Source organism: Eschscholzia californica, unplaced genomic scaffold (genome assembly GCF_041429995.1).
Source record: "Eschscholzia californica isolate CP2 unplaced genomic scaffold, dmEscCali1.0.p SCAF_2, whole genome shotgun sequence".
Taxonomy (NCBI): domain Eukaryota; kingdom Viridiplantae; phylum Streptophyta; class Magnoliopsida; order Ranunculales; family Papaveraceae; genus Eschscholzia; species Eschscholzia californica.
This window is the reverse complement of record NW_028238309.1, coordinates 8,252,842-8,276,549: the sequence shown is the minus strand read 5'-3', so window position 1 is coordinate 8,276,549 and position 23,708 is coordinate 8,252,842. Positions and strand designations below refer to the sequence as shown.

Genomic DNA, 23,708 nt, shown 5'->3' with positions numbered 1-23,708 from the left:
TCCTAAAGACACTGTTTAGGAGCTTGCTTTAATCTATAAAGCGAGTTTACTAACTTACAAACTTTCTTCTCTTGGTCGGGTATCACAAACCCTTCTGGTTGAGTCATATAGATTTCTTCTTCCAGTTGTCTATTTAAGAAAACTGTCTTTACATCTATCTGATGTATTTCCAGACTGTGGATAGATTTTATCGCAATTAGCAATCTTATAAATGTGATTTGAGTAACATGAGAGTAAGTATCGAAATAATTTAGACCTTCTCTCTGTCTGAATTCTTGAGCCACAGGTATGGCTTTATACTTGTCAATATACATCTGTCTTCAGTTTACTTTTGAAGATCCATTTGCAACTTAATGATTTGCAACCTATTGGGAGATCTACTAACTCCCATGTATGGTTATTCATGATGGACTCAATCCCACTCTTCACTGCCTCTTTCCAAAATGGAGCTTCCGGAGTTGACATGCTTCTTTAAATGTCTAAGGCTCACTTTCCAACATGTAAGTTTGAAAATCATGACCGAAGGTTTTGGCCACACTTGCCCTTTTACTCTTTCGAGGCTCTTCCAACTCGTCCTCTATTGGATTTTTATCGCTTTCAGAATTTTTTTACTTTCTTCAATTTTAGAGATTTTTCCTTTGATGTAGATCTACATGGAAATATATTTTCCAAGAATTCGGCATCCCGTGATTCTAAGATGGTATTCACATGTATATCTAGACTTGTGAACCGGAAACCTGTATGCACTAATGCTTTCTGCATATCCAACGAAAATACAGTCTAGTGTCCTTGGTCCTATTTTGACCCGTTTGGGTAGAGGCACCAGCGCCATACTCTAATGAATTTAAAAGATGGTTTTCTGCCGTTCCACAATTCATAAGGGATCTCACCTCTTTTCTTGTGAGGTAACTTATTTAATTAGTAGTTGGTGACAATATTGCCTCCCCTCCCACAAGTTCTGAAGTAATGTAGAACTGAGTAATAACACATTCATCATCTCTTTCAGAGTTCGATTCTTTTGCTTTGTTACACCATTTTGTTGAGGTGTATAAGAAGCACTAGTCTGATAAATGATGTCACTTTCGACACAAATTTCAGCTAAAAGAGATTCATACTCTCCTTCTCTATCGCTTCTTAGAATCATAATTTTTCGATTAAGTTGATTTTCAACTTCATTTTTTAATATTTTGAATTTTTCTAATGCTTCATCTTTACTTCTTAGCAAGTAAACGTGATAGTACCTTGCACTATCGTTTGTGAAGGTGATAACATACTTTTTACCTTCTCTAGTCTGACCTATTTTCAGATCACGTATGTTACTGTGAATTAACTCTAATGGTTCTATATCTAATTCTACAAAACGAAAATGAAAATTTGTTTAATTAGACTCCACACACGTTTGACATTTTTCTATAGAATTAATATCAAACTTTGTGATTAAGTCTAATATAAAATAGTTGTCTTTATAAAATAGTTGTCTATATAAGAAAATTGATTTTCCATATATTGACCATTTTTTATTGGAGACAATGGGGAGCAGCTAAAAAGGAACTTCATAAGAGCATAATGCAAAACTCAAAAAAAAATCTCTATTCGTCTTATGTGTCAAGTTCCAATTGAGATTCTCACTCCTAGGTGGCGGAAATAGAGATCCTCAATTTTTTTGTCTCAAATATAAAACTCTAAACTTATCTTATTTACTTATGTGTCATAGTTATTTTTGTAAATAAATAATTAATTATTTAGAAAATATAGAAGACTCAATTTCTGTTGGTTGAAAATCAAATATTGATGAGTTGGACAATTAGAGATATCTCAAGAGGACACTCTAGAAATGGATTCAGTTTTCAAGTAAAGTATAATAGTTATAGAGTGTTTGTTAGAGTGTTCCTTGAAATCTTCTTTAACAACTAGGACTTTTAGAGTGTGATCATCAAGCTGACTCTCTCATTCCAAATTTCTAAGATTCAGTTTTTCACTCCCTTGAGAAGAAACAAAGGTCCTAAATGGAACTTCCCAAACTTCCATGTCCATTCATTTTAAAATTGATATTCTTCTTCTTCTTCTTCTTCTTTTTTTTTGTTGAAAGTTCCTTCTATCTTATTTATACGCAAATGTCACTTCATATCCCACCCAAAATATCATCCAATTGCTTGTCTCTCATTATACTACTACTCAGACCAAGTCAATTTTTCCACTCAAGTCCTTATCCCTTTTCAAGAATGAGAGTAATAAGAACCTCATTCTTCTTCCTGAAAAGCAAAGAACAAACCCTATTCAACACAGGTTAGCATCTGTCCTAGTTGCAGCTCAATCCAACAAATAATGATTTTTAGTAGAAGAAGTTACAAAACTCAAATTAGGTTAGTATTTGTGTTCTTTGTGGTTCTTTTTACAAGTACTGACATACCTAAAGTAGAAGCCAAGTGCAAAACTGGATGTGACCTAGCTTTAGCTTCTTATAACATTTGGGATAAATCAAATCTCACTTTCATTTCTGTACTTATGCATACTGAGATTGGTAAAATTCTGGAATATAATCCTCAAGTTCCTAACAAAGATAGTATCAAAATAAATACCAGAATAAATATTCCTTTCACTTGTGATTGCATCAATGGAGATTTCTTAGCTCACGTTTTCGATTACTTTGTTGGTCCTGACGATAACTACGAGAAGATTTCAAGGAAATACTACGCGAATCTAACGACTTTGGAGTTGTTAAAGAAGTATAATAGTTATAATCCTAATGATATACCAGATACTGATGCTCAATTAAATGTCACTGTGAATTGTTATTGTGGGGATAGAAATATAAACAAGGATTATGGGTTGTTTATGTCATACCCTTTGCGTCCTGGGGAGAATTTATCATCTATTGTTTCTCGATTCAATATCACTTCAGAATTACTTCGGCAGTATAACCCTGATCTGAACTTCGATGCTGGAAAAGGATTGGTTTACATCCCTACCAAAGGTAATCTCTTTTCCAAATGTTTTTGTGTGTTAGTAGGGAAATTTGTATTTTGAGTTATCAAACCTCTGATAACATATTTAGTTTGTGGACATCCACTTCAAAACCAAACAACGATGAGGGTAGAGGACCTAGATTTTATATTCTTTGGAGTATTAGATTCCTTGCCCATGTGGGTCTATTCTCACAATCTGAAGACCTGATGATTATTATTTTTTGAAAATTTGAATGAATATATTGAAGAGACGAAAATATTTACATAGAAAGGAGGGAGATGGTGGAAGTCTCACGAAATCCACGCCTCCCAGTTAATTACAACATCAATGTAAGATACGGCCTAAAGGCATCCACATTTTTAATCCAAGAGTAAATAGTGCCTTTGATATCTTCCACATCTACATTGTGTTCCCATTTGAATCCGTGAAAATCTTGGTACTTATATCCATCCAAAGGTTCAAAATGATGGGCAAAGGGATCGCCTCCCATACATTCCTTTTGTTCTTACACTTATAGAGGCCCTCCCATTGCTCTGGCAATTGCTTGATGCTGCCTGGTCTGCACCAAAATACCTTGAAGGAAGCTATAAAGTAGTTCCAAATACTGCTAGCTATAGGACAGGACAGGACAGGAAGATGTGGTCTAAGCTTTCCTCCTGGGCTTTGCACAGGACGCATCTATTAGCTAAATGTTCCATCCACTGAGTTCATCAGTGGATGTAATTCAGAAACAATAAGAATTTGAGTGAGAGAGGTATGCTAAACTTTATCAGTCATTCGTTTGGTGAATGTGACAGAAGATATAAGTGGATCTTAGGAACCTAGCTGATTTATTTATTTAAATAACTTTCTAGCATTTGGCATACATTAATTGAAATTTAGAGCAATACATTGCAGCACAATTGTAAGTTTTGATGAATATAACCAGAATGAAACTAACCTTGCTATTCTCTCGGTTTATTGCAGATCTAACAGGAAGCTACCGACCACTGATAAAGAGGTATTCATTATTTAACTTAGCTAGTGGATGCGTCTACCCTTATCTTGTACTTAAGTTCAAAACAGAAAATTAGTTTCTAAATTTTAACTTTTTTTTTGTTTATGCAGCAAAGGTGTGGGATTAACTTCTTATTACAGATTATGCTTCTTGGATAAAAAAGAAGATCTTATAATGATGAATTTCAGGCGTTAGTATAGACCCTTAAAATTTGCCGTTTTTGAACTCAGGAGGACTTTCAGTTGGAGCCATTGTTGGTATCTTTGTTGCAGCAGTAGCTGTTCCCCTCTTTTTGGCAATCTGTGTGTATGTACGACTTTCGAGAAGGAAAATGATGAAGACATCATTGCTGTCTGCAGAATATAAAGGTACTCTGCAATTCTTATATTGTAATTCTTCGTCTCTTTGATTCTGCAGTCCACATTTAGTGGTAAGCTTCATTAAGAATATTCAGATAAGCTCTTGGTAGAACAGACATAAGTAATAAGGAATTAAGGATTCCTCGTGATCTTTGTAACTGAAGCCTCCCATGTTTAATCAGTTACTATGTGTTTTTCTTGTTACGTTTATTTTATGAACTTACTTTCTGTAAATCCTTTCAAACTTCACTTAACTATCTTATGAACTATCCTTTATCCTGATGGAGTGTGGCACCTGTTGGGACACAAGGTCAACAATTATTCTCCTTAACCATGCACTTATAGTTTTATTAATCTATGCTTCCTTATGCAATTTTGAGTTTTGGAAACATAACGCATTTAGTCCCTTTTTCTGTATACAATTTTTCTGTAGAATTCAATTTATTTCATGCTAATTTTCCATCTCTTTTCTTTGTCCGATCACTTAGAAAGTCCAGATGGTTTAGAACAGGCTTACACAAAAAGTTCCAATCTAGACTTGCTTTATTATAGGAAAATGGTAGTACCTCATTTATTCCAAACAAAATTTAAGTTAGCAGGAGCCACCTCAGAAGTTCCATCATACATAAGATATTGCCCAACTGATGTTATCTCATGTGAATAAGAAACTTTTATTAACTTTACTATCTATTTACTTGTTTAGCAATAGGTAATTACAACAGGGAACATATTGTTTTAGTGATTGATTTTTTTCCCTTCTCTGTATGTAGATTCTGACGGTGCTTTTACGAGTACGGAATTAGCTTCCTCAACGTCCATTGTTTCACCTAGGCTGACAGGTATCACTGTGGATAAATCAGTGGAATTTTCATATGAAGAGCTTGCCAGGGCTACAGATGACTTCAGCTTGGCTAATAAAATAGGTCAAGGTGGCTTTGGTACTGTTTACTATGCCGAGCTTAGAGGCGAGGTATGTTCCTAAAAACAATCAAAGAAAACGATAATAAACAGCACACAGTTTTTCAGATTTCTTGGGTCCCGGGTACAATAAATATTAGTTATCCATTCTAATGCATGCATCAGGCACTAGCTTTCGATATGTCGCCTCATATGGAAGATTTTTTAAATGGTACTATAGATTCAGTGTGTTATCTTTCCTTGAAAGTTAAGCCGTTACGACGTGGAAAAAGGAGGTTGAACATGAACGTATTTATGGTTCACATTTATCAAACCTTGACTAGATGGGCACGAAAGAGTAGAAACGAAATGCATTGATAGGGCTCTTAAATACCTATATCTTTTTCCAGTTGGATATTGTCATTGTCGCTGCACTTGATAGTGGATTAGTTTTTTAATGTTAACTATCCAAGTCATGCCATCCATATAGATCAACACAGAGCAAGTCCATACAAAAACTAGGGCGTAATGGGGGAAAATATATGCAAAATTCATGGGATACAGCTACAAAACTTTATTCTGCTTGGTGCCATCTAAGTTGTACTTTACTCAAATATCAAGCTTGCTACTTATTTATAACAGAGAGTAATGGGTATGACTTATGAGCACTTCAAAACATTGTTTTACATTATGCTTCCACTTTTCTTTCACTCTTTACATCATCAGAAAGCTGCAATCAAGAAAATGGAGATGCAAGCATCAAAGGAGTTCCTCGCAGAACTGAAAGTTCTAACACGCGTTCATCACTTAAATTTGGTATTTTGCTTCTCTAATGACTTTCTAGTTTCAATGTTATCCAAAGCATATTTTCTATGTATTGATACACAAGGAATTTGGAACTCCTATTGTGTCATATTGGAATCCTTGAACCTGGCTCAGAAAGTGATCCTACTTTTGGTTATGTATTTGTTATAGTTACGCATTCTTCCTAAAAAATCCTTGAGCCTTATTATTTGTTTTTTTATTTATGTGATCAATGTAGGTCCGCTTGATTGGTTATTGTGTTGAGGGTTCTTTATGTCTAGTTTATGAGTTCATTGACAGTGGAAACCTTAGCGAGCACTTGCGTGGATCAGGTGAACCAAGTTTATTTTTCTACTTTCTGTTACTATTATTACTGCATTGAGTACGTTGCTATTTAATTTAATATTGTGATTATAGCGAAGGAACCACTGGCATGGTCGACAAGGGTGCAAATAGCCTTCGATTCGGCAAGGGGTCTTGAATACATCCATGAGCACACTGTTCCTGTTTACATCCATCGAGATATTAAATCTGCCAACATTTTGATTGATAGAAACTTCCGGGGAAAGGTTGTGAATTTGTTAACCTAAGTAGCAGATTATATGAAAAGCCTATGTTTCTTATTTCTTGATGTAGTAATATGTCTAATATGCAGGTAGCAGATTTTGGGTTGACAAAGCTCACAGAAGTTGGAAGTGGGTCACTTCAAACACGTGTTGTGGGTACATTTGGATACATGCCTCCAGAGTAAGTCAGTGAGATATCATTTTTTTCTTCATCCATGTGAGAATAGTCCCATATGTGAAAAGGGGTATTTAGCAACCAAGCATATAATGTCTAGGTCCTCTCCACTCATTGCCAATTGGTTTTGAGTTGGATGACCACAAACTTAAGAATCCATGTGTATTTGTTTCATCTAATGCATCAAAATTGTGACAAAAATTAAGGATAAGAACGAGAATATGCTTAAAAAGCAATTCAGTTCTGGCAAGTATGAACCAGAAAACAGTAATAGCAAGTCCGGTCCAGTCCCAAAACCAGAAAAAGGTAGATGTTTATTCTTGAGACTCGGATGGGATTGGGAGTTCTTTAGCAAACAGCCTAGCACTATTTTCTTAAGTCTAAACCATGAACAATGATAATTGACATTGTTTGTCTATTGAATACGAACTGAAACTAAACCCCCGCTTAAAGCTTGTAATTGTTATTTAGGTACTCAAACGTTGATTTAGCTTTTTCTTGCTTATAGGTACGCCCAGTATGGTGAAATCACGCCTAAGGTCGATGTATATGCTTTCGGGGTTGTTCTTTACGAACTCATATCTGCAAAAGAAGCTGTGGTTAGGACAAATGAATCTAATCATGAATTAAGAGGACTAGTTGATATGGTTATTCTCTTCCTTTTTATACTATTCTGACAAATTGTCTCTTGAATAGTTACATTTTGACGCTCACCTTGAAATAAATATTGTTGTGGCTGTTATTATACAGTTTGAGGAGGCTCTTAATCAGCCTGACCCAAAAAACGATCTGTGTAAACTTGTTGATCCTAGACTTGGGGACAACTACTGCCTCGACTCGGTCCTTAAGGTGAAAACAGTTCTCAACCAAAAATGTTTCTTCATATTTTACTAGTAATATTTATTTTAAATTTATCCTGATTGTTTTGGTTTGTACTCAGATGGCCCAACTTGCCAAGGCATGCACACAAGAGACTCCCCAACTAAGGCCCAGCATGAGGTCCATTGTGGTTGCTTTAATGACACTGTCATCGACAACTGAGGATTGGGATGCTGCCGCTTTCTACGAAAACCCTGGACTAGTGAACCTAATGTCCGGAAGGTAAAGACCACCATATCAACTCACATGTCCTCTGTGAATTTTTTTTGGGCCTATTGGGTATTTGAATGTTCCGGAAACTGGAAAGAGCAGGCAATGCAGGAGTTTCTTAGGTTGTCATCTGTGGAACACGTTTCGACAATCTTACTACAGTTGACTAAAAATAAAAAAATAGCCGGAAAAAGTGTTTGTAGGTTTCATGACTTGTGTCATTATTACGAATTTTCAAGTGATTATCAAGGTTTGTTGCCTGTCTTTCATAGTAAAAGACTGCGACGTAGAGAAAGTGGTGTGTTTGTCATTCGATAAGGATGTTGTGTACAAAAGCTACGAGTTTTTTTCTATAACGAGTCAATTTGCATAAGGATGTATATTCAATATCAACATTATTTTATCTTCTCTTTCTATTTATACCTTTGTCATCTGAATTATAATGCATTCTAATATTCCATGTATATGTAGTTAGATTTCCTTCGGCATAGGGACATAAATGTTACTATTATTTAGAACATTCCTTGTACAAGAGGATGATGTTTCTCTGTGAAAATGTGAAACACAAACATTTTATGTAGCTTTGAGTGGAAGAGCCCTACCTTCTAAAGAGTGGGCAACCAAACTCATTGGTTTCCGTAGCCATTAGATAGCTTTCATTCTCAAATGCTTGTTGTAATTTGTAGCTTAAAACCATGGATACATATGTTCAATCTTCTGTTGCTCCCCTACATGTTCTTATTGCAATCCGATCAGAAGTATCTTCAATTGAGGTACTATTTTGGTTAACGAGAATTTTAGCATTTGGACTAATTAATTTTCTAAATTTTCAGTTAAAATTTCATTGAACAAATAAAACTTGCCCCATATTATTAATGTCAACCATTGTCGTCCAGTTTTGCTGTTCACATTTCCCGGTAAAACAGTGAAGACGACCGTTACTATCGTTTGTCAAAGTCAATCAACAATAACAACCAATAGAAGGAAGACTGAAGACTATTCCCAAAATTCCTGAATCAAAAGTCAGGGTTTTACTTATTTCTTCCTACTTTTTCTTGTAAACGTCTCTGCTGAGTTCTAAGTTGTAGAGGAGGCAATCATCTCAACCAATCATGATCTTCACAAAAACACCCAGAAGAAATTACAAAATTGAATTTGGTTTAGGGGTTGTGTTCTTGGTAATTCTCTTTTCAAGTACTGGAATTCAAGTAGAAGCTAAGTGCAAAAATGTATGTGATCTAGCTTTAGCTTCCTATAATGTCTGGGATTTATCAAATCTCACTTTCATTTCTCAAGTTATGAATACTGAAATCGAGACGATTCTTAAATATAATCCCCAAGTTCCGAATAAAGATACTATTACTACTGGTCAGAGATTAAATATTCCGTTTCCTTGTTATTGTATTAATGATGACTTCTTAGGTAATCCTTTTGTTTACACTGTCGTCTCCGGTGATAATTACGAGAAGATTTCAAAGACATACTATGCGAATCTAACAACGCCGGAGTTGTTGAGGAAGTACAATGAATATACATCTAATAATATATCAGATATTATAGTTGCATCTGTCATTGTGAATTGCTATTGTGGGGATAAAAAAATAAACAAGGATTACAGTTTGTTCATTACCTACCCTTTGAAACCTAGGGAGAATTTGGCATCTATTGCTTCTGGATTCAATCTCAGTACAGAAGTACTTCGACAGTACAACCCTAATTCGGATTTCTCTAGCGGAAAAGGAATTGTTTATATTCCTAGCAAAGGTGATCTCTTTTCTAGTTATATTGGTTGTTAGTAGCAAAGGAACTCTTTAGCTTCCCTATATGGTTTTTGTTTGATTGTTCTTATCAATTCAGTTATTCATACTGAGATATGATATGCAGAATCGAGCTCCTATATTCTATAATTAGAATAGTGACTACAAGTCTACAACATGACTATGTCTATTTCCTCAGTCATCAGCGCAACCGATTGGTAATGAGGAAGATGACCTAAATAATGTATTTTGGTTATGAGATACCTTGCCCATGTGGGTCTATGCTCACACAAGCCCGCACGTGTGACATTCATTTGAGCCAGCAAAATTGTAAATTTTGGTGAATATAACCAGAATGAAACTAACCTTGCTATTCTCTTGGTTATTGCAGATCTAACAGGAAGCTACCGACCATTGATAAGATCTTCATTATTTAACTTAGCTAGTGAATATCTCTACCTTTATCTTGTACTTAGTTCAAAACAAAATTTTAGTTTTCTAAATTTTAACTTTTTTTTTGTTTATGCAGCAAAGGTGTGGGATTGACTTCTTATTACAGATTATGCTTCTTGGATAAAAAAGATATCTTATAATGATGAATTTCAGGCGTTAATATAGGCCCTTAAGATTTTCCGTTTTTGAACTCAGGAGGACTTTCAGTTGGAGTCATTGTTGGGATCTCTCTCGTAGCAGTAGCTGTTGCACTATTTTTGGCAATCTGTGTGTATGTACGACTTTCGAGAAGGAAAATGGTGAAGAAGACATCATTGCTCTCTGCAGAATATAAAGGTATTCTGCAATTTTGATATTTGCAATCCTTCTTCTCTTTGATTCTATAGTCCACGTTTAGTGTAAGCTTCATTAAGAATATTCAAATAAGCTCTTGGCAAAACAGACATATGTAATAAGAATTTATCGTGATCTTTGTAGCTGGAACATCCCATGTTTAATCAGTTACTATGTGTTGTTCTTGTTACATTTGTTTTATGAACTTACTTTCTGTAAATCCTTTCAAACTTCACTGAACTATCCTTTATCCTGATGGAGTGTGGCACCTGTTGGGACACAAGGTCAACAATTATTCTCCTTAACCTTACACTTGTAGAGTAACTAATCTATGCATCCATATGCAATTTTGAGTTCTGGAAGCATAACGCTTTTACTCCCTTTTTCTGTATACAATTTTTCCGTAGAATTTAATTTATTTTATGTTAATTGTCCATCTTCCTTCTGGGGTAACTTACTATCTCTTTTCTCTGTCCTATTGCTTAGAAAGTCTAAATGATTTAGGACACACTTACATAAAAGGTTACAACCGTAGACTTGCTTTATTATGGGAAGATGGTAGTACCTCATTAGTTCCAAACAAAATTTAAGTTAGGAGGAGCCACCTAAGAAGTTTGATCATACATGAGATATTGCCCAACTGATGCTATCTCATGTGGATAAGAAACTTTACTATCTATTTACTTGTCCAGCAATAGGTAACTACAAAAGGGAACATATTGTTTTAGTGATTGATTTTTTTCCATTCTCTGTATGTAGCTTCTTCAACGCCCATTGTTTCACCTAGGCTAACTGGTATCACTGTGGATAAATCAGTTAAATTTTCATATGAAGAGCTTGCCAGGGCCACAGACGACTTCAGCTTGGCTAATAAAATTGGTCAAGGTGGCTATGGTACTGTTTACTATGCTGAGCTTAGAGGCGAGGTATGTTCCGAAAACCAATCAGAGAAAACGATAATAAACAGCACACTATTTTTTAGATTTCATGCATCTGGGGTACTGTAAATATTAGTTATCCGTTCTAATGCATGCATCGGGCACTAGCTCTCGATATGTCGCCTCATATGGAAGATTTCTAAAGGGTACTATAGATCCAGTGTGTTATGATTCCTTGAAAGTTAAGCCATTATGATGTGGAAAACGAAGGGGGTCGAACATGAACATATCTATGGTTCACAATTATCACACCTTGAATGGATGGGCACGGAAAGAGGAGAAAACAAAATGCACCGAATAGGGCTGTTAAATACCTAGATCTTTTTCTAGTTGGATATTGTCATTGTCGCTGCACTTGATATAGTGGATTAATTTTTGAATATTAACAATCCAAGTTACACCATCCATGTAGATCAACATAGAGCAAGGCCATATAAAAACTAGGGCATAATGGGGGAAAATATCTGCAAAATTCATGGGATACAGCTACAAAACTTTGTTCTGCTTGTTCCAATCTTTGTCGTACTTTACTCGAAATTCAAGCTTGCTACTTATTTACCACGGAGTAATGGATATGACTTATGCCTCCACTTTTCTTTTGCTCTCGACATCATCAGAAAGCTGCAATCAAGAAAATGGAGATGCAAGCATCAAAGGAGTTCCTCGCAGAGCTGAAAGTTCTAACTCGCGTTCATCACTTAAATTTGGTATTTTGCTTCTCTAATGCCTGTCTACTTTCTATATTATCCAAAGCATATTTTTCACAAGTACAACGAACTGATTGGTATAATACATATCAGACTACCTGATTGGTATGCATCTGCTGTTGTTCACAAGTACAACGAACTGGCAACAAACGTAGAATTGAGGTGGAAATAGAATCCAACTGAACTAAATCTTATAACAAGACATGGCTTACAAAAAATGGGTGGTTCAATCGATATTCATTGGTATTTCAGCTAAGTAGTCTGATTTACTAGAGTACTACGATATGAAATCCTTACCACCTCACCAGCCTTCATTTATGAAACCTGGCTCTCTTCATCTTTGTCAAATAATCTATTAGTTTGTCAAGATCCAGTTCACCAATTTCAACTGATAAGGCGATGGAGAAATATATTGATACACAAGGAATTTGAAACCAAGGAATAATTTTTTGAAACCAATTTTCACAACAAACCAATGTTATGTTTTATTTTTTGTTAGCTCCCTAACTATTACTATTATTGCAGATTGGACCCTAAGCTATTTGTTTTAGGTTTACATCTGATAAATAATTCAGTTTACCCCCTAAACTAGCTGTTTAATTGCAGATAAACACCTAACTTAACTGTTTTAGTACTATTAGAGTTAAATAATTCAGTTCATCCCCTAAACTAATTTTTTTATTGCAGATTAGTACCTAAGCAAATTTTTAAAATTTCCACACAGACCAAAACGTTTCCACTTTTGGACCAACCGAAATTTCCATCGAAACCTGGCTCAGAAAGTGATCCTACTTTTAGTTATGTATTTGTTATTTGCTAAGTTACGCATTCTTCGTAAAAAAACCTTGAGGCTTATTATCTGTTGTTTTATTTATGTGATGAATGTAGGTCCGCTTGATTGGTTATTGTGTTGAGGGTTCTTTATTTCTAGTTTATGAGTTCATTGACAGTGGAAACCTTAGCGAGCACTTGTGCGGATCAGGTGAACCAAGTTTATGTTTCTACTTTCTGTTACTATTTTTACTGCATTGACTACCTTCCTATTTAATTTAATATTGTGATTATAGTGAAGGAACCACTGGCATGGTCGACAAGGGTGCAAATAGCCCTCGATTCGGCAAGAGGTCTTGAATACATCCATGAGCACACTATTCCTGTTTACATCCATCGAGATATTAAATCTGCCAACCTTTTGATAGATAGAAACTTCCGGGGAAAGGTTGTGAATTTGTTAACCTAAGTAACAGATTATATGAAAAGCGTATGTTTCTAAATTCTTGATGCAGTAATATGTCTAATATGCAGGTAGCAGATTTTGGGTTGACAAAGCTCACAGAAGTTGGAAGTGGGTCACTCCAAACACGTATTGTGGGTACATTCGGATACATGCCTCCAGAGTAAGTCAGTAAGATACCATATTTTTTCTTCATCCATGTGAGAATAGTCCCATATTGGAGAAGGGGTATCTAGCAACCAAGCATATAATGTATAGGCCCTCTCCAGTCATTACCAATTGGTTTTGAGTTGGATGACCACAAACTTAAGAATCCATTTGTATTTGTTTCATCTAATGCATCAAAATTGTGACTGAAATTAAGGGATAAGAACGAGAATATGCCTAAAAAGCAATTCAGTTCTGCCAAGTATGAACCAGAGAACAGTAATAGCAAGTCCGGTCCAGTCCCAAAACCAGAAAAAGGTAGATGTTTATTCTTGAGCCTCAGATGGGATTGGGAGTCCTTTAGCGAACACCCTAGCACTATTCTCTAAACCATGAACAATGCTGTTTGACATCGTTTGTCTACTGAATACGAACTGAAACTCAAGCCCTCCTTAAAGCTTGTGATTGTTATTTAGGTACTCAAAAGTTGATTTAGCTTTTTCTTGCTTATAGGTACGCCCAGTATGGTGACATCACGCCTAAGGTCGATGTATATGCTTTCGGGGTTGTTCTTTACGAACTTATATCTGCAAAACAAGCTGTGGTTAGAACAAATGAATCTAATCTTGAATCAAGAGGACTAGTTGCTATGGTTATTCTCTTCCTTTTTATACTATTCTGACAAATTGTCTCTTGAAAATCGAAATAGTTACATTTTGAAGCTAACCTTGAAATAAATATTGTTGTGGCTGTTATTATACAGTTCGAAGAGGCTCTTAATCAGCCTGACCCAAAAGACGATCTGTGTAAACTTGTTGATCCTAGACTTGGGGACAACTACTCCTTCGACTCGGTCCGTAAGGTGAAAACAGTTCTCAACCAAAAATGTTTCTTCATATTTTACTAGTAAAATTTATTACTATAAATTTATCCTGATTGTTCTGGTTTGTCCTCAGATGGCCCAACTTGCCAAGGCATGCACACAAGAGACTCCCCAACTAAGGCCCTGCATGAGGTCCATTGTGGTTGCTTTAATGACACTTTCATCGACAACGGAGGATTGGGATGCTGCAGCTTTGTAAGAAAACCATGGATTAGTGAACCTAATGACAGGAAGGTAAAGACCAACCCATCACGAAGGCGCTATATCAACTCGTGTTTCCTCTGTGAATTTGTTTTTGGGCCTATCGGGTATTTGAATATTTCGGAAACTGGAAAGAGCAGGCAATGTAGGAGTTTCTTAAGTTCTTATCTGTGGAACACAGGTCTATAATCTTTATGCAGTACACCGAAGTAAAAAAGAGCCTGAAAAAAATGTTTAAAGGTTTCATTGCTTGTATCCTTATTACAAATTTCCGACTGATTATAAAGGTTTGTTGCCCTATCTTTCATAGTAAAAGACGCCACTGTACAGTAAGTTGTGTACAAAAGCTATGAGCATCTTCTGTAATGATTACAAATTTGTATGAGAATGTACAGATATTCAATATCAACACTACTTTATTTTCTCTTCCTATTTACTATATATTTATTTATTTATTTATTATTTTTTGAGATAGACTCCAAAAGTCATTACAACTTCAATGACATTGATACAATATAAATATGACATGCAATACATCATGAATTTGGATAAGCACTATAACTGCTAATTAAGACATCTTGAGCCCTAAAGGTCATATAAAGACACTTAGGGCTATCTTATGGGGTCTTGAAACCCCATCTACTTCTCATGCGATTGAGAGGGATTATCCAGCCACTGCAAGAAAGAGTAGTAGACTCTTCTCTTCTTATTTATATCTTGGTCATCTGAGCAGAGCCCATACAATTGTGATTAGCCCATGAGCACACAACCGCATCCGTTTACCCATATCCATCCCGACCCACATGCACTTAAAGCTAGGGTCCATGCCCTGTCCAGGGCATGGACGAGGGGGTGTCAACAATGTCACTACACCAGAACCCCTCAAATAGTTGAGGGCCGTAAAAGATTTGTGTCATTACGGACGGATAAACGGACAACCTCAACAGGCGGACTCAGACGATACACCGGTAACCGGTTAGACCCTCTTGCCCGCGTTGGTCCATTAAATATCTGTCGGGCAGGCGGGTTTTGACCGGTTCAGTCATCGGACGTTGCGGGCGGACATGGGCCGCGGGCCAAAATCCCACCCCTAACCTTTAGCAACTCCTAGAACCCTAACCATGATGTCAATATCCAATTAAAAGAGACAAATACACATCATAACACCTGACTCATATGAATAAATAACTGACCACGAGGGAGATAATCGAAGATTCTAACCGAATACTGGAACCCACACTTCAGTGTATTAGGTATACACCTATTACTCTGTATGAGGTATTCTGATTGTGACACCTTCTTTGTCCAATTATTTAGTTACCATCATTAAATTCCAATGACAAATCCAACCGTATATAATTGTGAATCACTAAAATACTACGTCACACTTGTTGTATAATATCATTCCTATCATAAACTAGCCGTTTGGAAACTTAGGTGTCATTTAGGTTAATATCCCGATAACTACGCTTATCAATTTAATTAAAAAAAAAACTGACATCTTAAAGCAGATCTCAAACACAATAACTCGAACTTAATAGTAGAGAGAGAAAGTATAGAGAGAGAGAGAGAGAGAGTGAAGAAGATGTCGTTTCCTATTATTCATACTAATAATCTTTTTTATTCTGTAAATTTGTTCATTTTTAGACAAAATCTCTTACTTTCTCCGATTGAAATAGATTGATTTCTTTACTCTATTTATACTACGTTCTTATCTTTGATTCATCTGGAAAGCCAGTTTAGAAAAACAAAATTCAGTTCTTCTTCTTCTTATTCTTCAGATTTGTTTGTTTTCTCTTCATCTTCTTCTTCTTTTTCTACTTGATCGAAGTTCAATGTTTCAGCATCCAGTTTATGTCAATGATTATCAATCGGAAGTCAGGAGACTATTAATCTCTTCTACTTAATCCGATCAGAAGTATCTTCAGTCGAGGTATATATAAACTAACTTCAATTGAATGTTAATTTTATAATAACTTCTTATCTTAATTGGAGTTTAAGAAATGCTAACAATTTAGGGATTTTAGTTCCTTTATTTTTTTCTGGTTTGTTTTAGTCATTTGAGTTTGATGTTGTTCTTTTAGACATGTAAAGAAAATGAAGATTATGAACTAATTTTGTTTCTTTCATGGTTGATTTTTTTCTTCTTTGATGAATGCCTTAAAAAAATTTCAGCAATTTAGGGTACTCTAATGGACTTTGGAAATATCTGAACTTAATTAGCTTTTTCTAGATGTCCGCCAACTAATGATTTCGCCTATAACCCCAAGGTGGCAAGTTAAGCCAGATAGATTTGAAGGAAAGTTGGTTTTGTGTGTATTAGAGTTCTCCAAGCCATCCCATTCGATGCCCATCCCATTCGATGCGATTTTTTGAATACTATAAAAATCTTATCTTTAGCTTTATAATTGATTCACATGTTCATGTTTATGTATCTAACAAGAAAGTTATGCGCTTGGTTGTAGGAATTTTGTGTTACCTCTCTGCGCGATATATAGATGGCTTCTTTGGGAGATATAGGTGTTGCGGCATCTATCAATATTCTCTCTGCAGTTGCTTTCTTTATAGTATTTGCACTATTGAGACTACAACCCATAAATGATAGGGTATACTTCCCCAAATGGTATCTTAAAGGTCAAAGAAGTAGTCCAAGTTGCTCAGGAGCATTTGTTGGCAAATTTGTCAATCTAGACTTTCGATCATATATTACATTTCTTAATTGGATGCCATTAGCACTGAAAATGCCTCAACCAGAGCTGATTGAGCACGCAGGACTTGATTCTGCTGTCTATTTGCGGATTTACTTGCTTGGGTATGATATACATAAATCTCATTCTTTATCTTTTTCATTTTCGATTAGGTTCAGCTTTTTGAGTTCCTTTAGGTGTAAAGGTGTCTATCCTTGAGGGTTGATAAGGTTTATTATCTACACTTCGAGATCGTTATTAACAGGTGTTGGATTATTTCTTAATACGTAATTTCTTTGTTCCATTCAAGCCACTGTTACATTTATATCAGACTCAGGATCAAATGTAACTTCAATCTTTTCAGCCAAGAATTATCCCAGTGAGATTATTATCACAAATATATAACATGTTTACCATGTCTAGCCTCTAACCCCACAAGACCATCACCACTTCTGGTACCACTCAATTAGTGCCAGACATTTTATTGACACAAACCTAAGTTTTCTTCCAACATCATATCTTTGAGGCTAATTATCTTTTCTTCTTTTCCTGTTGCAGGCTTAAAATCTTTGTACCAATCACAGTTCTCGCGTTTGCAATCATTGTACCTGTCAACTGGAGTAACGATACACTGAAACTATCTAAAGTAGTTTTCAGCAACATTGATAAGCTTTCTATCTCTAACATTCCAATGGGGTCGAATAGGTAATTAACCAACTATGTTCTCCTAGTAAACTACTTGATCATTAATTTCAGTTTGCTTTGTTGAGAAGATGAAAGCATGAGTTCCAAGAGCAAAGCTCGAACTCTTGTTTTCTGAACTGAGTTTTAAGACTTTAAAGTTATGAACTTATGATCTTTGTCTAAATTGCAGATTTTGGACTCATATAGTGATGGCTTATGTATTCACCTTTTGGACATGCTATATTTTGCACAAGGAATATGAGCTAGTTGCTTCAATGAGGTTGCAGTTTCTTGCGGCCGAGCAACGCCGTGCTGATCAGTTTACTGTAAGATCTCATATTTTTTTCATCAACTTCTTTTTTTTTGTTATTGTTGGTAAAGCCATAAAAGGTCAAAGGTTGAGAATATTTTTTCCAATACATTGTTTACCCGCCTATAAGTATATATTACATGATCTGGCAGGTCCTCGTAAGAAATGTACCATCAGATCCTGACGAATCCGTTAGTGAGCTTGTGGAGCATTTTTTTCTCGTCAACCATCCAGAGCACTATCTAACTCATCAGGTTGGGTTCTGCATTACTTCCAAACTCTATTTACTTTTGGGTAATGACGTATGGAGATGCAGATGTGGAAACCGATACAAGTTATGATCTGGAATATATGCATTTATCCTTGTCTCTGTACAAAATGTTTACGTATTTAGCTTCTACAATATTTGGATATGCGATAGTCGGATGTTTATTGTTTTCAAAAGATGCATGTCTGTGGCATGATTTAAATGTTTTAACTGATTGTGGTGTCTGTTGCTTTATCTTATTAGTAACCCAAAGTTGGAGGTTGTGTTGACTTGGTTTTATAAAGGAAACTCTTGGAATTAGTTTCTTCTATAAACTGCCATGATAAACTGTAACTCAGAACACATGGTGTCATATGGATTTTCAAACTTTCTGGTTTTATTTCATGTCATGTAAGATGCATAAACAACTATGGCTTTATTTTGCATTGTTCTTATATTTTCTTGAAAATATATTGCATTACTACTTCTAGTGTCAACATTTTCTAGATATCTGTATCTCGTTAGCAACTTATTATATCTAGCTTTGGTATTGTTACAGAGGTTATTGAATTAGCTATTCCACTGTCATTCAGGTTGTATACAATGGAAGCAAACTCAGTGAGTTGGTCAAGAAGAAGAAAAGCATGCAGAACTGGCTCGATTACACTCAACTTAAATATGCTAGAAATCCCTCCGAAAGACCAATGAGAAAGGTAATTTCACTACTTAAGTGCTCATTCTTTGAAATTTAACCAACTTGATCTCTTACTACGCTAAAACCCTCTTTTTCTCCTTCTTTTGTTTGTGTGATCAAACAGACTGGTTTCTTAGGCCTTTGGGGAAGTAAAGTGGATTCAATTGACTTTTACAGTGCTGAGGTCGATATGATCACGAAAAAAGTAAGTACCACTCTTGATTTTCTGCATATTCTGTTTGATGAAACTGCAGTCGCCTTCAATTCGATAATTGTTGAAACAATTACTTTTGTTTCCCCAATTTTAAAAATTTTGTAGTCTTCTTCCTGATATTTTTTGATAGACTAGAACTCGGACATGGGACGTGTGACACCACTGCCTACTGACCTATGTGGGAATCAAACATTTTTCTTTTATGGTCTAACAATGAAAAATCATTATTCGAAAATCCTGAATGTTGCCTTTCTCAACACATTATCAATATATATATTCGCTTTTCAAAAAGCAAATCCTGAATGTTGCCTTCATAAGTTCGAATGATTATGATGGCTAAATGATCTATTATTGTTGGCCAATTTTACTTTCTTGCATTTTTTGGTAATGCCGATTCATTTATCATGGATGACAATTTTATCAAATGGCAGATAGAGGCAGAGAAAGAAAGGATCACTAACCACCCCAAGTATATTATGCCAGCAGCATTTGTATCCTTTAGAAATAGATGGGCTGCTGCTGTTTGTGCACAAACTCAACAATCAAGAAATCCGACTTTATGGCTGACCGAGTGGGCTCCCGAGCCGAGGGATGTGTACTGGGACAATCTAGCAATTCCATTTGTCTCTCTTGCAATTAGAAGGCTTATTATAGGAGTTGCGTTCTTCTTCCTCACCTTCTTTTTTATGATTCCGATAGCATTTGTACAGTCCCTTGCAAATATTGAAGGAATTGAGAAGGCTGTCCCATTTTTGAGGCCCATCATTGAAACGTAAGTGCTCTGTATTTTTGTAATATATCTATTATCTTTTTCAGTTTTACTTGCTTTGTGCATAGCAGTACAAAATGATAGGATTTCTCCGTTGCTTGAACTTTGGAGATCACTAGGGATTTTTCATTCATATTTTGGTTTCAGTCACTGCGGAGGATAATAGTTATTAAGATTGTCTAGATCCATCTCAAAACCAATTGTCAATGAGTGGACTATGGAGAGGTCAGAGATATGATGTTGTTGGCCAGGAGACTCGCCTTGTTACATGTGGAACTATCGTCACGTGCCCCCTCATGTGTGGGGTTCTTTGATCATGTCACGTGCCCTTTTGTTCAATGACGTGTAACACATGTGGTTGTTGGGCTATGATATTATACTGTTGGTCAGGAGACATGCTTTGGCCCATGTGATACCATTCCCACCCACCTCATGTTGGTTTTTAGAGGCTATCACATGTCATTTGTTAGGGGACTGAGCACATGTGGTTGTTGGACCTACCACGTGTGTGCCTAGCTACGATATTATAGTGTAGGTCATGAGACTTGCCTTGCTCCATCTGGGACTATTCTTACAATAGGATATTACTTTGTGATACAGGCGGACCATCAAATCATTCATCCAAGGATTTCTACCTGGGATTGCTCTAAAGATATTCCTCATCATTCTTCCTTCAATATTGATGACGATGTCAAAAATTGAAGGGTTTTTCGCTTTGTCCGCATTAGAGAGGAGATCTGCAACTAGATACTACATTTTTGTTCTTATTAATGTCTTCCTTGGAAGCATTATCGCCGGAACTGCATTTCAGCAGCTAAATACTTTTATTCACCAATCAGCAAATGAGTAAGTTTTTGCTCCCAAGTCACAGTTTCTCAAACCGTGCTATGAACAACCAACCAATAATAGTCTCTTTTTGGCAGTATACCGAAAACAATCGGCGTATCCATCCCAATGAAAGCGACTTTCTTCATTACTTATATAATGGTTGATGGATGGGCTGGAGTTGCTGGGGAGATTTTGAGGTTGAAACCTTTAATTCTTTACCATTTGAAGAATTTCTTCTTGGTGAAGACAGAAAAGGATAGAGAAGAGGCAATGGATCCAGGAAGTATTGGTTTCAATGTAGGAGAACCTCAAATTCAGCTTTACTTCTTACTTGGTCTGGTTTATGCTGTCGTGACTCCTTTCTTACTTCCGTTCATAATAGTATTCTTCGCCCTTGCATATGTCGTTTTTCGTCATCAGGTAACCATTTTTATAATCGTAATATTGAAATCTTAATCTTACGTTTCTTATCTCAAATTGGTATTAATATGTTTATTTTTCTTTCAATTTTTGATTTTGTAGATTATAAATGTTTATAATCAAGAATACGAAAGTGCAGCAGGATTTTGGCCGGACGTTCATGGGCGTATAATAGCTGCATTGATCATCTCACAACTTCTTCTAATGGGATTACTTAGTACGAAAAAAGCGGCTCAGTCAACACCTTTCCTCATTGTTCTTCCAATCTTGACCATTTGGTTCCATAGATTTTGCAAAAATCGGTTCGAACCTGCCTTCAGAAGATATCCCTTGGAGGTATGACCATTATACATTAGTTAATGTAGTTGCAGGAGTGAATGAAAATATTATTGAAACTTCGAACTTACCTCAGTATAATCAACTTCAAACATATTTAATGCTCGACTAAAATAAACCCAAGATAAGTCTGGAGTCCGCCATTTAAACGAGTCAGAAACACGAGTCAGATAAAAAGAAGAAACACACTCAAATTTGACTTGAGTCAGTTCACATCTCAAGTCAGATTTCATACTCAAAATCGAAATTAAGTTAAATAACAAATACAAGTTCACCTTCTTGATTTTTAATTTAATCCTTTATGCCGCTATTCCATATCATTAATCGTCACATAATATATAAACTTTTTGTCGTTTTATGTGCATTCAGGAAGCGATGATAAAAGACACCTTGGAAAGAACGAAAGAGCCGAATCTAAATCTGAAAGGATACCTTCAAAATGCTTATATCCATCCAATCTTCAAGGAAGCAGAAGAAGAAGCGAATGAGATGAATAACATAGTCACTGACGTATTAGTAGAGGATAATCTTGTGGCTACAAAACGCCAATCTCGACTAAACACACCAGTGACTAGCAATTATAGTGGTTCATCTTCGCGCTTCTTGCTTGGCGCTTCCGAGTCAGACCTTTAACTGGTACGCCAAAGATGGGTCTAAATCGAACAGAGAAGATAACAGAAAGAGTGGTATGATATTTAAGATTATAAGGTTCTCTAGTACATAATATCAACAGGTGAAAATAGTTAGTGAGTAATGAACTCAAAATTAGCCAGAGGTTACTAAAAGATAGACAAATTCTTAAACTTTTCAATCCAACCTTTAGTTGGATTAACTTTTCTCATTGTTTTTTTTTGGAAAACTAGTTGGATCAATGTTAGATGATGTTTATTAGGATTTAAAAGTATCAAATTGACTAGTTATGCTATTCTTGTTTTCGGGTTTATGATCTTTTCGGCAACTCTTTCATTTCAATCCAGTTTTCGTTCTACTAAATCAGGACTCGTCTGACTAATCTGCTTGGTGTTTACTATATTTTCTAGATGATCTTTGGGCGCATTTACTGTTATTGTTGTCCATAACATTTTCCAATACAATGTCACGTGAATAGGCAAAATTGAGTGACGATTAATCGTAGAAACTTCCATGTCTGTAACTGGGTAGTGTTAGTTGATGGGGCAGTCGGGGTTTTTCTTGACTGGGGTCAATGGTCATCGACCCGAGCTCGCTAACACCCAAGCAACTAATCCGGGTATTTAAGGGTCAAGTTCATCTCCATTATCTCTTCTACTTTTTTCTCCCAAAAATTTATCTTTAACAATCATCTTTTTCAAAACCCTATGTAAAAGTCTATTACCACCGACAATTCTCGACATCGACACTTATAAGCAGAAACTCTGGATATATGGAACAATCAAATCAATGTCAGTGAGATATTCACCATTCAATTGTGTTATAGCATCTTTTAAAGAAGATAACCATGGATGAAGCGGTCCCGAAATATGAAATCTACACGGACTGGAAATTCCAACCAATTTCCGAGCAAGGAGAAGTTTGTAATGAGGTATACAAATATTCCACAACCCATTATTTGATGTTTGAGTACGTAATGTATAATTTGGTGGACAATTTTTTTTAAAATCTGGCCTAGTGTCACGATCATATTCTTGGAGTATTCATATGGCGTGACGAAGTGCTAGGATGGCACGCATGAGCGCATAGGCCGGAGGGTCGAGCACGGAGTCAACAAGGGCCAGAAGCTTCTTAGGCCATGCACGGGGGTGTCCGGAGCATTCAAGACTTTGACAAGGGTATAAAGGGTCATTTGAACGAGAGTATGCCTGGTTAAAAGGATTGATGTTTCCTTGTGAAAATAGGCAAAACAAGAAGTTTGCATCTTAGGAGGGGGTGGTCTCCCTTCCTCATATGCATCCTGCATATGCCAAGACCTCGTGGATGTGACGCTCACCCATCTTAGCTAGTGTGCACGAAAGTGAGCATCCTCATGGCGCAAC

At 36.1% G+C, this 23,708-nt stretch overlaps 3 protein-coding genes across 4 annotated transcripts; all 3 read left to right on the top strand.

Moving 5' to 3' along the window:
- The first annotated feature begins 2,161 nt into the window (after positions 1–2,161).
- On the top strand, positions 2,162–8,274 carry LOC147555888 (chitin elicitor receptor kinase 1-like). The gene is made up of 11 exons (XM_086663609.1): positions 2,162–2,974; positions 3,934–3,959; positions 4,191–4,332; positions 5,094–5,293; positions 5,947–6,036; positions 6,263–6,356; positions 6,442–6,593; positions 6,680–6,771; positions 7,274–7,412; positions 7,516–7,614; positions 7,706–8,274. Exons 1-11 carry the CDS (start codon positions 2,326–2,328, stop codon positions 7,868–7,870), a joined length of 1,848 nt encoding a protein of 615 aa, XP_086519735.1. The 5' UTR covers positions 2,162–2,325; the 3' UTR covers positions 7,871–8,274.
- Positions 8,275–8,842: 568 nt separating this feature from the next.
- LOC147555887 (lysM domain receptor-like kinase 3) lies at positions 8,843–14,933 on the top strand. Its single transcript, XM_086663606.1, has 10 exons — positions 8,843–9,618; positions 10,260–10,400; positions 11,157–11,323; positions 11,953–12,042; positions 12,931–13,024; positions 13,110–13,261; positions 13,348–13,439; positions 13,937–14,075; positions 14,187–14,285; positions 14,380–14,933. The coding sequence occupies exons 1-10, from the start codon at positions 8,967–8,969 to the stop codon at positions 14,503–14,505; spliced, it is 1,752 nt and encodes a 583-aa protein (XP_086519732.1). The 5' UTR covers positions 8,843–8,966; the 3' UTR covers positions 14,506–14,933.
- Positions 14,934–15,796: 863 nt separating this feature from the next.
- On the top strand, positions 15,797–22,689 carry LOC147555886 (hyperosmolality-gated Ca2+ permeable channel 1.5-like). 2 transcript variants are annotated; one of them, XM_086663600.1, is made up of 12 exons: positions 15,797–16,440; positions 16,973–17,319; positions 17,753–17,899; positions 18,069–18,204; positions 18,341–18,442; positions 19,029–19,148; positions 19,254–19,334; positions 19,775–20,115; positions 20,713–20,958; positions 21,036–21,360; positions 21,463–21,696; positions 22,066–22,689. In XM_086663600.1, exons 2-12 carry the CDS (start codon positions 17,006–17,008, stop codon positions 22,327–22,329), a joined length of 2,310 nt encoding a protein of 769 aa, XP_086519726.1. In that variant the 5' UTR covers positions 15,797–16,440; positions 16,973–17,005; the 3' UTR covers positions 22,330–22,689. The 2 variants fall into 2 exon arrangements, with proteins under 2 accessions (XP_086519726.1, XP_086519727.1); XM_086663601.1 differs by lacking the exon at positions 15,797–16,440 and adding an exon at positions 16,590–16,691.
- The last annotated feature ends 1,019 nt before the right edge of the window (positions 22,690–23,708 follow it).

Excerpts from the sequence above, each read along its gene's own strand:
- LOC147555888 (XM_086663609.1), top strand. The coding sequence starts at position 2,326 with ATGATTTTTAGTAGAAGAAGTTACAAAACTCAAATTAGGTTAGTATTT. Across the intron at positions 6,594-6,679 it reads ATAGAAACTTCCGGGGAAAG|GTAGCAGATTTTGGGTTGAC; the intron begins GTTGTGAATTTG and ends TCTAATATGCAG. Across the intron at positions 7,413-7,515 it reads TAAGAGGACTAGTTGATATG|TTTGAGGAGGCTCTTAATCA; the intron begins GTTATTCTCTTC and ends GTTATTATACAG.
- LOC147555887 (XM_086663606.1), top strand. The coding sequence starts at position 8,967 with ATGATCTTCACAAAAACACCCAGAAGAAATTACAAAATTGAATTTGGT. Across the intron at positions 10,401-11,156 it reads GCTCTCTGCAGAATATAAAG|CTTCTTCAACGCCCATTGTT; the intron begins GTATTCTGCAAT and ends CTCTGTATGTAG. Across the intron at positions 13,440-13,936 it reads TTCGGATACATGCCTCCAGA|GTACGCCCAGTATGGTGACA; the intron begins GTAAGTCAGTAA and ends TCTTGCTTATAG.
- LOC147555886 (XM_086663600.1), top strand. The coding sequence starts at position 17,006 with ATGGCTTCTTTGGGAGATATAGGTGTTGCGGCATCTATCAATATTCTC. Across the intron at positions 17,900-18,068 it reads ATTCCAATGGGGTCGAATAG|ATTTTGGACTCATATAGTGA; the intron begins GTAATTAACCAA and ends TCTAAATTGCAG. Across the intron at positions 20,959-21,035 it reads ATTCACCAATCAGCAAATGA|TATACCGAAAACAATCGGCG; the intron begins GTAAGTTTTTGC and ends TCTTTTTGGCAG.